The 15,897-nt window shown below is 36.8% G+C and overlaps 1 protein-coding gene across 12 annotated transcripts in view; it reads left to right on the top strand.

Annotated features, from left to right (window-relative positions):
- The window catches only part of ROBO1 (roundabout guidance receptor 1), a 1,167,237-nt gene that overhangs the window by 1,079,438 nt on the left and 71,902 nt on the right, over positions 1-15,897 (top strand). For all 12 annotated transcript variants that reach the window (XM_063602854.1, XM_055110152.2, XM_055110151.2 and 9 more), the window contains one exon: positions 14,661-14,866. In XM_063602854.1, the coding sequence (XP_063458924.1) occupies positions 14,661-14,866 (206 nt within the window). The remainder of the gene's footprint in view (positions 1-14,660; positions 14,867-15,897) is intronic.

Here is a 15,897-nt window from a genome sequence, read left to right as displayed (position 1 = left end):
TGTTACTTCTGAATCTAAATTTATTGTAGTGATTGGAATAATATTTTCACTATCAATTCCAAAAAGTAGATGAAAGAGCACTTAAAGAAAGAAACAACCTGTCTCTTAGGGAAGAAAATGGAACACGAATAAAAGAAGAGAAGCAGGAATAAAAGATGCTTACTCTATATATTCAGTATTGTTGATCTTTTAAAACTTCTGATAAAGACTCAAATAATCAATATAATAGAAGTTGCTTTCTAAATTAGAATCTGTGGAGTCATCTTTGACTCCTCATTTTTCTTTATCTCTGTATCTATTCAATAATCTTTTTAATCCATCGAGTTGTCTTCATCAACTCCCAGAGCTAGTCATCTGTAGTGTGAAATTGTAACAGCCTACTAATTCCATCCTGTTTCTGGTCTTCTCCCCAAATTACATTTTCTTGTTGTTGCTAGAATACTGTTTCTCTAGACCACTCTTATTTTCCCGATTACGTAAACTGAAGTATAATACGCATGCCATGAAGTAAGTAAACTAATGCAGCTTGATGAATTTATTCATGTCATGACCACTCCGATCAAGATATGGAACATTTCCAAGACCATAGAAGGCTTCCATTGACTCTCTTCTAGTCAACAAGCCTCTCGCTAGCAGAGATAATAACTTTTCTGACTTTTATCATCATTGATTCCTTTTATCTATTCTTAAAATCCAGCTAAATGAAATCATACAGTAGATAGACTTTTGTGTATATTTTTGCCTCAAAATAATGTCAGTAAAATACACTTAGGTTCTTTTTTGTTGCTGTGTAGTATTCCATCACATAAATAGACCACAATTTATTTATGTATTCTCGTATTGATGGAGTATTTTCAGCTTTGGATTTTTGTTAATAAAGCTCATTATTCCTGTACATGTCCATTGTTGGGCAGGTGCACTCAGTTATCTTGGTTTGCCTTTAGTGGACATACATACTAATTCCTTTTTGTTTTCCCATGTATTTGAAATACAGGTCTTCATCAGATACGTATATTGGAAATATTTCTTCCTGGTCATTCTCTTAATGACGGTTTTGGGGATTAAGTAATTAATTTTGCTGAAAACCATTTTTTTTTATGATTAGTGCGTTTACTCTTCTGTCCTACCTTGAGGCCTTGAAAATATTCTTCTATGTCTTCTTCTAGAAGCTTTATTATTTACACCTTTGATATTTTGCGATGCAAATTTTTTTTATCTACCTTGAGTTAATTTTTGTGTATGGTATGAGTTCAAAGTCAAAATTCTTTTCATTTCCCCCATATGAAAACTAATAATTCCAGCATAATTTATTGGAAAGATTATCCTTTCTCCACTGAATTGCAGTGGCATCTTATCACAATTCCAATAAACATAGATTTGTGGGCCTATTTCTGGTCTATTTATTCTATTTTATGCCACCCAAAATGCTAGGATTATGGGTATGAGCCACCACGCCCAGCCCATATGTGTTAATTATTGTAGTTTATACTAAGTCTTAAAAACTGGTGGTATAAGTCTCCACCTTTCTTTCCTTGTTTTGAGTTTGCTATTAAAGATCATCAACATATTCTTACAAATTTTAAAATAAACTTGTGAAAATTTCACATGTACACACCCACTCCCTAAACAAACAAAAAATCTGAATATTTAATTTTGATTTTATTTGAATTGTTGAATAACTTAAGAATTAACATCTTAATCTGAGTCAATTCAGGGAAACAGTAAATATCCCACATGTATCTCTCAATTATTTAGGTCTTTACTTTCTCTCAGCAATGGTTTGTAGTTTCAAGACTAAAGGCTTTGCACATATTTTGGTACATTTATACATAGGTGTTTCATGATTTTGATGTGACGGTGTGTGTGTGTGTGTGTATCTACAAAACTCCTAGCCAACATTGTATCTGGTGGTAAAATATTATTTCCCCCTGAAGTTAGGATCAAGAAAAATATGTCCATTATTGCCAATTCTGCTCACTATATTGGAGGTCACAGGCAATGTAGGACAAGTAAAAGAAATAAAATGTATAAATATTGAAAGAAAGACATAAAACTGTTTTTATGTGCAGCTGAAACATTTTGTACATAAAAATTTCAAAATAATCTACCTACAAACTATTAAAAATGAGTGAATTTAGCAAAGTTGCTGGACACAAGGTTAATATAAAAAAGTCAACTGTACATTCAAGCACTTGCCTCATACAATTCAACAATAAAATTACATTATTATACTTTTATTCCTATATATTATATATAATATATATGATTTTTTATGTGACTGTGTATATATATATTTTTTGATATTACTGTGTGTGTATATATACGTGTATATATACGTATATATACACAGTCACATTAAAAAATATTATATATCAAATATATAAACAAAAAATATATTTTTTTTGATATGACTGTATATATGTGTATATACACATATACACACATATATACTATATATACATATATACACATATATACACAGTCATATATATACATATACACACATATATACACAGTCATATATGTACATATATATACATATACACACACAGTCATATCAAAATATATATATTTGTGTGTATATATATTTTTTGATATATGTAATATATTTTTACATGACATAAATGTACAAAGTGTGTCAGGTGCACATAAAAACAGTTTTATGTCTTTCAATATTTATGTCTTTTTTTCAATATATATATCTTTCAAGTTTTATGTCTCTCTTTCAGTATTTATACATTTTATTTCTTTTACTTGTCCTACATTGCCTGTGACCTCCAATATAGTGAGCAGAATTGGCAATAATGGGCATACTCTTCTTGATCCTAACTTCAAGGGGAAATAATTTAATATTTTACCACCAGATACAATGTTGGCTAGGACTTTTGTAGATATCTTTGAATTTCAAGAAGTTCTGGAGGAATTTGCTAAAACATCAGTTTCATTATTTGCCTTTCTAATGTTCTCAGGATAAAGTGTATATTCCTTAACGTGCTTTACCATTCATTATCTGCCCCCACTGCAGGTTCAGCTCTGAATACTGTGTTGCTCACGTGCCCTAATCATTGTGCTTGCCATGCTTCTCCGTCTTTTTTTTTTTTTTGAGACTGAGTCGCCCAGGCTGGAGTGCAGTGGTGCGATCTCAGCTCACTGTAAGCTCCGCCTCCCAGGTTCAGGCCATTCTCCTGCCTCAGCCTCCCGAGTAGCTGGGACTGCAGGCTCCCGCCACCACGCCCGGCTAATTTTTGTATTTTTAGTAGAGATGGGTTTCACCATGTTAGCCAGGATGGTCTCGATCTCCTGACCTCGTGATCCACCCGCCTCGGCCTCCCAAAGTGCTGGGATTACAGGCGTGAGCCACTGCGCCCGGCTGCTTCTCCGTCTTAAGTCTTCTGCACGTTGTTTCCACCAACGTGAAGCTTCATTTCCTTCAAGAAGCATTCCCTAACTCTTCAAATATAGGTTCTATACTCCAACCCCTGCAGTATATACATAGATTGCATCCTATACTTTTTTGTGTTCTGTTTATTTTCCTATGTTCTTCATTAGACATTAAGTTCCATGAAGGCAGGACCTATGTCTCTCTAGTCAAATTAAATGCTTGCTACTATCCAACCAGAATGTCTCATGTGGCAAATGCTCCATAGATTTTTTTTTTATTATACTTTAAGTTTTAGGGTACATGTGCACAATGTGCAGGTTAGTTACATATGTATACATGTGCCATGCTGCTGTGCTGCACCCATTAACTCGTCATTTAGCTTTAGGTATATCTCCTAATGCTATCCGTCCCCCCTCCCCCCACCCCACAACAGTCCCCAGAGTGTGATGTTCCCCTTCCTGTGTCCATGTGTTCTCATTGTTCAGTTCCCACCTGTGAGTGAGAACATGCGGTGTTTGGTTTTTTGTCCTTGCGATAGTTTACTGAGAATGATGATTTCCAATTTCATCCATGTCCCTACAAAGGACACGAACTCATCATTTTTTTCTGGCTGCATAGTATTCCATGGTGTATATGTGCCACATTTTCTTAATCCAGTCTATCATTGTTGGACATTTGGGTTGATTCCAAGTCTTTGCTATTGTGAATAGTGCTGCAATAAACATACGTGTGCATGTGTCTTTATAGCAGCATGATTTATAATCCTTTGGGTATATACCCAGTAATGGGATGGCTGGGTCAAATGGTATTTCTAGTTCTAGATCCCTGAGGAATCGCCACACTGTCTTCCACAATGGTTGAACTAGTTTACGGTCCCACCAACAGTGTAAAAGTGTTCCTATTTCTCCACATCCTCTCTAGCACCTGTTGTTTCCTGACTTTTTAATGATTGCCATTCTAACTAGTGTGAGATGGTATCTCATTGTGGTTTTGATTTGCATTTCTCTGATGGCCAGTGATGGTGAGCATTTTTTCATGTGTTTTTTGGCCGCATAAATGTCTTCTTTTGAGAAGTGTCTGTTCATATCCTTCGCCCACTTTTTGATGGGGTTGTTTGTTTTTTTCTTGTAAATTTGTTTGAGTTCATTGTAGATTCTGGATATTAGCCCTTTGTCAGATGAGTAGGTTGTGAAAATTTTCTCCCATTTTGTAGGTTGCCTGTTCACTCTGATGGTAGTTTCTTTTGCTGTGCAGAAGCTCCTTAGTTCAATTAGATCCCATTTGTCAATTTTGACTTTTGTTGCCATTGCTTTTGGTGTTTTAGACATGAAGTCCTTGCCCATGCCTATGTCCTGAATGGTAATGCCTAGGTTTTCTTCTAGGGTTTTTATGGTTTTAGGTCTAACATTTAAGTCTTTAATCCATCTTGGATTAATTTTTGTATAAAGTGTAAGGAAGGGATCCAGTTTCAGCTTTCTACATATGACTAGCCAGTTTTCCCAGCGCCATTTATTAAATAGGGAATCCTTTCCCCATTGCTTGTTTTTCTCAGGTTTGTCAAAGATCAGATAGTTGTAGATATGTGGTGTTATTTCTGAGGCTTCTGTTCTGTTCCGTTGATCTATATCTCTGTTTTGGTACCAGTACCATGCTGTTTTGGTTACTGTAGCCTTGTAGTATAATTTGAAGTCAGGTAGCGTGATGCCTCCAGCTTTGTTCTTTTGGCTTAGGATTGACTTGGTGATGCAGGCTCTTTTTTGGTTCCATATGAACTTTAAAGTAGTTTTTTCCAATTCTGTGAGGAAAGTCATTGGTAGCTTGATAGGGATGGCATTGAATCTATAAATTACCTTGGGCAGTATGGCCATTTTCACGATATTGATTCTTCCTACCCATGAGCATGGAATGTTCTTCCATGTGTTTGTATCTTCTTTTATTTCATTGAGCAGTGGTTTATAGTTCTTCTTGAAGAGGTCCTTCACATCCCTTGTAAGTTGGATTCCTAGGTATTTTATTCTCTTTGAAGCAATTGTGAATGGGAGTTCACTCATGATTTGGCTCTGTGTTTGTCTGTTATTGGTGTATAAGAATGCTTGTGATTTTTGTACATTGATTTTGTATCCTGAGACTTTGCTGAAGTTGCTTATCAGCTTAAGGAGATTTTGGGCTGAGACAATGGGGTTTTCTAGATATACAATCATGTCATCTGCAAACAGGGATAATTTGACTTCCTCTTTTCCTAATCGAATACCCTTTATTTCCTTCTCCTGCCTAATTGCCCTGGCCAGAACTTCCAACATTATGTTGAATAGGAGTGGTGACAGAGGACATCCCTGTCTTGTGCCAGTTTTCAAAGGGAATGCTTCCAGTTTTTGCCCATTCAGTATGATATTGGCTGTGGGTTTGTCATAGATAGCTCTTATTATTTTGAGATACATCCCATCAATACCTAATTTATTGAGAGTTTTTAGCATGAAGGGTTGTTGAATTTTGTCAAAGGCCTTTTCTGCATCTATTGAGATGATCATGTGGTTTTTGTCTTTGGTTCTGTTTATATGCTGGATTACATTTATTGATTTGCGTATATTGAACCAGCCTTGCATCCCAGGGATGAAGCCCACTTGATCATGGTGGATAAGCTTTTTGATGTGCTACTGGATTTGGTTTGCCAGTATTTTATTGAGGATTTTTGCATCAATGTTCATCAAGGATATTGGTCTAAAATTCTCTTTTTTGGTGGTGTCTCTGCCCGGCTTTGGTATCAGGATGATGCTGGCCTCATAAAATGAGTTAGGGAGGATTCCCTCTTTTTCTATTGTTTGGAATAGTTTCAGAAGGAATGGTATCAGTTCCTCCTTGTACCTCTGGTACAAGAATTCGGCTGTGAATCCATCTGGTCCTGGACTCTTTTTGGTTGGTAAGCTATTGATTATTGCCACAATTTCAGCTCCTGTTATTGGTCTATTCAGAGATTCAACTTCTTCCTGGTTTAGTCTTGGGAGAGTGTATGTGTTGAGGAATTTATCCATTTCTTCTAGATTTTCTAGTTTATTTGCGTAGAGGTGTTTGTAGTATTCTCTGATGGTAGTTTGTATTTCTGTGGGATCGGTGATGATATCCCCTTTATCATTTTTTATTGCATCTATTCGATTCTTCTCTCTTTTCCTCTTTATTAGTCTTGCTAGCAGTCTATCAATTTTGTTGATCCTTTCAAAAAACCAGCTCTTCGTTTCATTAATTTTTTGAAGGGTTTTTTGTGTCTCTATTTCCTTCAGTTCTGCTCTGATTTTAGTTATTTCTTGCCTTCTGCTAGCTTTTGAATGTGTTTACTCTTGCTTTTCTAGTTCTTTTAATTGTGATGTTAGGGTGTCAATTTTGGATCTTTCCTGCTTTCTCTTGTGGGCATTTAGTGGTATAAATTTCCCTCTACACACTGCTTTGAATGTGTCCCAGAGATTCTGGTATGTTGTGTCTTTGTTCTCATTGGTTTCAAAGAACATCTTTATGTCTGCCTTCATTTCGTTATGCACCCAGTAGTCATTCAGGAGCAGGTTGTTCAGTTTCCATGTAGTTGAGCGGTTTTGAGTGAGTTTCTTAATCCTGAGTTCTAGTTTGATTGCACTGTGGTCTGAGAGACAGTTTGTTATAATTTCTGTTCTTTTACATTTGCTGAGGAGAGCTTTACTTCCAACTGCATGGTCAATTTTGGAATAGGTGTGGTGTGGTGCTGAAAAAAATGTATATTCTGTTGATTTGGGGTGGAGAGTTCTGTAGATGTCTATTAGGTCCGCTTGGTGCAGAGCTGAGTTCAATTCCTGGGTATGCTTGTTAACTTTCTGTCTTGTTGATCTGTCTAATGTTGATAGTGGGGTGTTAAAGTCTCCCATTATTATTGTGTGGGAGTCTAAGTCTCTTTGTAGGTCACTCAGGACTTGCTTTATGAATCTGGGTGCTCCTGTATTGGGTGCATATATATTTAGGATAGTTAGCTCCTCTTGTTGAATTGATCCCTTTACCATTATGTAATGGCCTTCTTTTTCTCTTTTGATCTTTGTTGGTTTAAAGTCTGTTTTATCAGAGACTAGGATTGCAACCCCTGACTTTTTTTGTTTTCCATTTGCTTGGTAGATCTTCCTCCATCCTTTTATTTTGAGCCTATGTGTGTCTCTGCATGTGAGATGGGTTTCCTGAATACAGCACACTGATGGGTGTTGACTCTATCCAATTTGCCAGTCTGTGTCTTTTAATTGGAGCATTTAGTCCATTGACATTTAAAGTTAATATTGTTATGTGTGAATTTGATCCTGTCGTTATGATGTTAGCTGGTTATTTTGCTCATTAGTTGATGCAGTTTCTTCCTAGCCTTGATGGTCTTTACAATTTGGCATGTTTTTGCAGTGGCTGGTACTGGTTGTTCCTTTCCATGTTTAGTGCTTCCTTCAGGAGCTCTTTTAGGGCAGGCCTGGTGGTGACAAAATCTCTCAGCATTTGCTTGTCTGTAAAGTATTTTATTACTCCTTCACTTATGAAGCTTAGTTTGGCTGGATATGAAATTGTGGGTTGAAAATTCTTTTCTTTAAGAATGTTGAATATTGGCCCCCACTCTCTTCTGGCTTGTAGAGTTTCTGCCGAGAGATCTGCTGTTAGCCTGATGGTCTTCCCTTTGTGGGTAACCCGACCTTTCTCTCTGGCTGCCCTTAACATTTTTCCCTTCATTTCAACTTTGGTGAATCTGACAATTATGTGTCTTGGAGTTGCTCTTCTCGAGGAGTATCTTTGTGGCGTTCTCTGTATTTCCTGAATCTGAATGTTGACCTGCCTTGCCAGATTGGGGAAGTTCTCCTGGATAATATCCTGCAGAGTGTTTTTCAACTTGGTTCCATTCTCCCCGTCACTTTAAGGTACACCAATCAGATGTAGATTTGGTCTTTTCACATAGTCCCATATTTCTTGGAGGCTTTGTTCATTTCTTTTTATTCTTTTTTCTCTAAACTTTCCTTCTCGCTTCATTTCATTCATTTCATCTTCCATCACTGATACCCTTTCTTCCAGTTGATCGCATCAGCTCCTGAGGCTTCTGCATTCTTCACGTAGTTCTCAAGCCTTGGCTTTCAGCTCCATCAGCTCCTTTAAGCACTTCTCTGTATTGGTTATTCTAGTTATACATTCGTCTAAATTTTTTTAAAGTTTTTAACTTCTTTGCCTTCGGTTTGAATTTCCTCCTGTAGCTTGGAGTAGTTTGATCATCTGAAGCCTTCTTCTCTCAACTCGTCAAAGTCATTCTCCGTCCAGCTTTGTTCCGTTGCTGGTGAGGAGCTGCGTTCCTTTGGAGGAGGAGAGGTGCTCTGCTTTTTAGAGTTTCCAGTTTTTCTGCTCTGTTTTTTCCCCATCTCTGTGGCTTTATCTACTTTTGGTCTTTGATGATGGTGATGTATAGATGGGTTTTTGGTGTGGATGTCCTTTCTGTTTGTTAGTTTTCCTTCTAACAGACAGGACCCTCAGCTGCAGGTCTGTTGGAGTTTGCTAGAGGTCCACTCCAGACCCTGTTTGCCTGGGTACCAGCAGCGGTGGCTGCAGAACAGCGGATTTTCATGAACCTTGAATGCTGCTGTCTGATCGTTCCTCTGGAAGTTTTGTCTCAGAGAAGTACCCGGCCCCGTGAGGTGTCAGTCCGCCCCTACTGGGGGGTGCCTCCCAGTTAGGCTGCTCGGGGGTCAGGGGTCAGGGACCCACTTGAGGAGGCAGTCTGCCCTTTCTCGGATCTCCAGCTGCGTGCTGGGAGAACTACTGCTCTCTTCAAAGCTGTCAGACAGGTACATTTAAGTCTGCAGAGGTTACTGCTGTCTTTTTGTTTGTCTGTGCCCTGACCCCAGAGGTGGAGCCTACAGAGGCAGGCAGGCCTCCTTGAGCTGTGGTGGGCTCCACCCAGTTCGAGCTTCCAGGTGGCTTTGTTTACCTAATCAAACAACTAACTCGGCAATGGCAGGCCCCCCTCCCCCAGCCTCGCTGCCGCCTTGCAGTTTGATCTCAGACTGCTGTGCTAGCAATCAGCGAGACTCCGTGGGCGTAGGACCCTCCAAGCCAAGTGCGAGATATAATCTCCTGGGGCGCCGTTTTTTAAGCCTGTTGGAAAAGCACAGTATTAGGGTGGGAGTGGCCTGATTTTCCAGGTGCCGTCTGTCACCCCTTTCTTTGACTAGGAAAGGGAACTCCCTGACCCCTTGTGCTTCCCGAGTGAGGCAATGCCTCGCCCTGCTTCGGCTCGCGAACCGTGCACTGCACCCACTGTCCTGCACCCACTATCTGGCACTCCCTAGTGAGATGAACCCGGTACCTCAGATAGAAATGCAGAAATCACCCATCTTCTGCGTCGCTCATGCTGGGAGCTGTAGACTGGAGCTGTTCCTATTTGGCCATCTTGGCTGCCAGCCGATTTTTTTTTTTTTAATGAGTGGATGAAACAAAGAAAAAAGGAAAAAGAACTAGCTTTTGGTTAAGTGAGAATTGAGCACTATGATTGTCTCTCTCAAAAGCTCAAACTCTTACCCCTGTATATGATACATATTATACATGTACTGGCTCCAATAAGCTAGTATGACCTAAAATATTTTTATAATGTCTTAAGTACATTACAGCCATTAAATAATGATTGTGAAAGCCATATAGTGAATTCGATAATGACTACTATAACCAATATTTAGAGACATTAGAACATAGAGTGATACACACATTAATAATTGCAACTTTGTAAAGCAACTTATATATAGGTATACATAAAAAAAGATTTTAGAAACCTATGCTAAAGTAGTCTCAAATATCTCCAATTTTTATAATTATAATTTAAAGCAAAGGTTTTCATGTGCCAACTGACATGACGTTATCACAAATTGCTTGTATTTGTGAGACTAGATCACGCGTAGACCTTTTATTAAACTATAAAATACAAAAACAAAATCTCTAAATATCTGTGAATTTGGGATTCTTCCCTACTAGCCAGTTCAACACTAAATGTCCTGTTTCACCCTGCAAACTCTGGGCGTTTTAAGGTGATTTCGTGTTTGCTGTTTTGGCACTGTTTTTAAAGTTTTGTTTGCTTTATTTTGGAGCTTATTGATATTGTGAAAACAATTTAACACTGTGGTCTCATTCTTCATGGGTAAAACTAGAATTATTGCAAGTGCTGGAAATACCGATATTTATACATTAGCAAGTCCAGAGGATGGCTAGTAGGCAGAGTACTTTGGGGATACTATTCGTCTTTAGCTTCCTGACCTTCTTTACTGTTTGCAAACAGAACAAAGACAAAGGCAGAATCAAACATGAAGCACAGAAGTAGCAGCTGCCTTTAAAATGTTGTGTTGACTGTAGCTGTGACCTATCCCTAATAGCATTTGACTCAGAAACATACAAATTCATGTCTTCTATTTAACTGAACATCTTTCTTCTCTTTACTATAATATCAGAAGGTAAGAAAACAAAGTTAATGATTACTACATAATGTATAAAATTTAAAATCATTCGTATTCATCTCACAAAATTTATAGATACATAGTGCAAAGAGTGTTATATTTTATACAGAAAAAAGATTTGCCAGTTACTACTTGATTTGGACAAGTCACTTGAACTTCTAGAGTTTCAGTTCCCTGATTTCTAAAATGGAATAATAATATTTTATAGCCAAATTTATAATTTCCAAGATACAATATTTGCAGTTTGTAAATGGATGACAATTATGCTCTTTATCTGCGATGTTTATTGGTGTATAATGTGACTTTTGTACATGAACTAATCAATGTGTGTATATTCTGTTCTTTTTCTCTTAAAATTATTTCCTAAATATATTTATGTATATTAACATAGACTTCATGATCGCTATTTTTGAGGTGACAAATTACAACATTCTGATTATATACCCTTATTTTGGACGGGTTTTGAAGTCTTTCACTAAATGTGGGGAAAAGATAGCTAAACTTTTATAAACTTTTATAACCCTGCTGTAATATATGTATATATGTATATATATATATATATTATATATGTAACCTAGCTGTAATATATATATATTTTAGCTGTAATATATATATGTATTATATATTATTTTATATATTTTATATATATATATTTTTATAACAGGTAGTGTAACCCTGCTGTAATATATATATACATTTATAACAGGTGGTGTAACCCTGCTGTAATATATATTACAGCACCTGTTATACCTGTTACACTGCTTATACCATCACTACCTCCACCACTATTATTTTTATACTGACAATAATGAGCTACAGTGACTAATAACAAGTTATAGGATAAGCTTACCTAGGGCCAGGCACTATACTAGAAACTTTTCACACATGAACAATTTCAAATCTAACCATATCTCATTTTACCAGTGAAGAAACTGAGGCAGTGAATGTGAAGATGTGTACCCAACTTACAATGATAAGTAGCAGAACTGACATGTTTGCACCCTCCAATAAGGTAGCTACTTACCATATGGGGCTATTTAAATTTGAATTTAAATTGCTTAAAATTAAATACAATTGCATATCCAATTCCCCAATTACTCTAGCTACACTTGGCGCTGTTGGCTACTGTATTGGAGAGAGTAGATATGGAACATTTCTGTTGTAGATATGGAACATTTCTGTTGTATGGTGCTAACATTTTCTGACTCCAAAGTCCGTGCATTTAATCACTTTGTTAAACATTTCTGATTCTTACACTTCCTATTTTATTTCTGGATAATTCATTCTAATAATTCCAACAGAAGATCCTAGACCTGAATATAAGGTTTGTCTCCTTCTAAATTAAGGTTTGACTCATAAATGCAGTACATTCTTTGGTGTCTGTAAGTGTAAACATTTTACGAGTATTTTATTCTACTTCATGACATCAAAAACTTTCATTTCTCTACCTGGAAACATCAAATTGCTTTAATAAACCCTTAAATATTTCTCTTTTTTTTTTTTTTTTTTTTGAGACAGGGTCTCACTCTGTCACCCAGGCTGGAGTGTGGTGGCCTGATCAGAGTCCACCACTGCAGCCCTAACCTCCTGGGCTCAGGTGATCCTCCCACCTCAGTCTGTCAAGTTGCTGGGACTACAGGTGCACACCACCATGGCCGGCTAATTTATTTTTATTTTTATTTTTATTTTTGTGGAGATGGGGTTTTGCCATGTTACCCAGGTGGGTTTTGAACTCTTAGGCTTAAGCAATCCACCTTACTTGGCCACCCAAAGTGCAGGATTACAGGCGTGAGCCCCAGTGCCTGGCCAAATCTTTCATCTCTGATTTACATAATAGTTTTTTGTTGTTGTTGTTGTTGTTTTTACCAAAGAGGACACTAGTGATACTACAGTACATAATATGTCTAGCCTTTTGCAATTAGCCAAGCACTCCCTTATCTGTTCCATTTAAATATGCATAACAATACCCTGCCTGAGCTATTTAGAAAAACATATTATTATGCTTAGTTGATGGATTTAAAAACAATACAAAACTGAGGCTTAGAGAATTTAAGGAACTTGCCCAAAGACATATGGCAGATGCTAGAGCTGATCTTTTTCTTTTATTGCTTTATTTTTGTTAAGTATACATTGTAAATTATGCCACAAAAATGGCATCAATAACTGGTTTGGGATGGAATGGGGAGGTGTGGATGACACTAAATAAAATACAAATATCAAAGAACCATAAAGATAGAGGACATTGAATATATTCCCAGATATTGGATTATTTCTAAATATGATAAGACTACCAAATTTAAACCATTCTTCTACTGGACTTAATTATAATCAGTTATAAAGAATATTCCTTCTGCCAAGTTTCAAACTCTAGCCTTCTAATTCACCCCTTGATATTGCAAATTTCACCCTAGTAACCAAGACAAAGAAGAGAATTGGAAGAGTAGAGTGGAAATGCACAGCTGCTGATTTCACTCCATTGCTTTCCTGTTTATCTTTTCTTTTTTTTTTTTTTTTAGTTTGCATGCACAAAACTAATACTTATTGCATGACAAATGAGGAGCAAATTGAAGTGTGACTCCAGCTTGTGAAAATCTTTGGTGCATAAAGCTTGGAACATGACAGATCCAGCTTTGAAAATTATTGCTTCCAAAATTTAGTTACTCTGACAACCACTTTTCTTTAACCAGGCAACTTAGAATCTTTCTTTGTACATTTGTGTCTTTTAAAAATTTTTCATTAACATCCAGAATTTTCAAGTTGAATATTTAAAGAAAATTTCTGAAATTTGTTTTTTAAGTCATTAAAAAAAAACTATAGAGTTTCATATAAATTGCCCAAGTCAGGGGATGGGAACACCTCTTCAATGTAGGATTTATTCTAGTTCCAACACAGTTGTTCTATGTTTTCCCCTAAAAAAGACTTCATGTCAGATAAAGTTTTTAGATTTTAGATTTTTTTTCATGTAATCATAGGATTAATTGTATTTACACATAATAAAATTGCCTCTCGTTGTTGTTTTCCGTAGTATGTTATAACTATTATCTAAGGTAACGGAGTTTGCAGAGGCACGTTCCCAATCCCATTAATCCCAATAGAGAAGTATGGTGTTTGCCAAGTTAGAACATCATTTTGACTTGTCTCTTTGGATCAGCCAAACAACAATGTATTTGGGCAATTTTCCAATTTCTTTGAATTCATTACAGTTGGGTAATTTTCTCCCATGTATATTGTAATAGAAAGAATTACAAGAAAAAAAGACACAGGGAACTCAATCACACTGATTTATTAAATTATGAAATCCAATGCACTTTTTTGGATCCAAAATTGTTAAACATGCTGGTATGGTACCTTGATTCTTTTTTTCTGTTGTACAAGTTATGAAATGTCAATTTGGCTTTGCTTCATTTATTAAAATTTATCTCATATGTTTCCTTGAGAGGAATGGTCTTTTTGTTATGTTGTGTTTTTTCATGTTTTTGAGTTTAAAAAGTACAGTATTCCATGATCACGTCTCTGTATCTACTTCACCATCCACAATCCTAATTCCCGAACTCTTTAAATAGGCCTCTTGACGATGCAGCCAGCTCAGTGAGTGGCTGGTCATTTGAAAGTAGCACATTGTGTCTCATTTTAGTATTCTGAATCAGTGCATCATATAAATGCATTTTGAATAATGCATGTCTCCTACTTTAATTACTTGTTTAATTATCTTTAGTTTGTTTCAAAGCCTAGAACAACTGCTGTTGCTTGGATGATTAGAAAATTGCTTCCAGTTGCAGAAATCTATTTCCTGTTGTTTCTTCTGGCAGTGATTGCAGATCGGCCTCCCCCAGTTATTCGACAAGGTCCTGTGAATCAGACTGTAGCTGTGGATGGCACTTTCGTCCTCAGCTGTGTGGCCACAGGCAGTCCAGTGCCCACCATTCTGTGGAGAAAGGATGGAGTCCTCGTTTCAACCCAAGACTCTCGAATCAAACAGTTGGAGAATGGAGTACTGCAGATCCGATATGCTAAGGTAACTTGGAACGGCACCTTGCGTTTCTTGTTTTGTTTCACTTTGTTTCTGCCTCCAACAACTGGCATTGAAATTTCTAACTTTGCAATTAATGAAGTGTTAAATGAAGAGTAGTAATGTATTTTTAATTTGATGGGTTTTTTTTCAGATATTTCATTGTATATGTTTGAGATGATTTAACTCATAATTTAGTCCATGGCAGGTAATTTAAGGTTGTATGGAGGAGAAGAAAGGATTTCTAAGAACCTACCGAGGAAAGTAAATGAGGGTTTGTGAGAGAATAAATATCTTCAAAGTAGTGGTACGAAGCAGTCCTTCCATAAAGCATCTTTTAAGATATTTACCTGTATCATTTTACGTGCAATATATTTAGGTAGTTCTTCTATTGTAAGTGTTTGTTTCAGCATTTTGCAATGGCAAAACTATACATGCAAACAAAAGCCATAAAGCAATGTACACACCGAGTGTACAATTCAAATCAGAATGCTCAATGATGGAAAGCCCACAGGTTTGTAGGAACCATTTAAGGATTTACTTTCACAGGGCATCATATCCCATGCTTGCTCTTTTAGGACTTTATTGTTTTGATTTTTCTTCTTTTTTTATGTCAAGATCAGACGAGATCCTGAGGCATATGAAAGAATAGTCCTGACAGCAATAAACATGAATTTCAGTTGCTTTATCTCCTAGTGTGGGTGGTTCCTTTGGAGTATTGGATCAGCATCACAGTTCACTTTAAGTGCCACAACAGTTAATATGTTGTGCTGCCTTGTGACTATTGTGACTTGGTTCCTGCAATTGCCAGGGCAAGATGACAACATTCTTTCTTTATCAAATGTTACTTTAAGACAGTTATTAGCTTGAGCAGAAGTAGATGGGTTTATTATCCTGCTGCTGATTTCAAAGTTGAACATGTAACCTATGTTTGCTTTCTGACATTCAGTTTTTAAAAGGGAGTGAGAGTGTTCGTTCCAGCTCGAGTTTGGCTTTGTGCTTCTTAAACTGCCTTAAGTTACAAGTTTTAAAACCCA

This window comes from Pan paniscus, chromosome 2, assembly GCF_029289425.2.
Source record: "Pan paniscus chromosome 2, NHGRI_mPanPan1-v2.0_pri, whole genome shotgun sequence".
In the NCBI taxonomy this organism is placed as follows: Eukaryota; Metazoa; Chordata; class Mammalia; order Primates; family Hominidae; genus Pan; species Pan paniscus.
The sequence above is the reverse complement of the archived record's forward strand: the minus strand, read 5'-3'. Positions and strand labels throughout refer to the sequence as shown.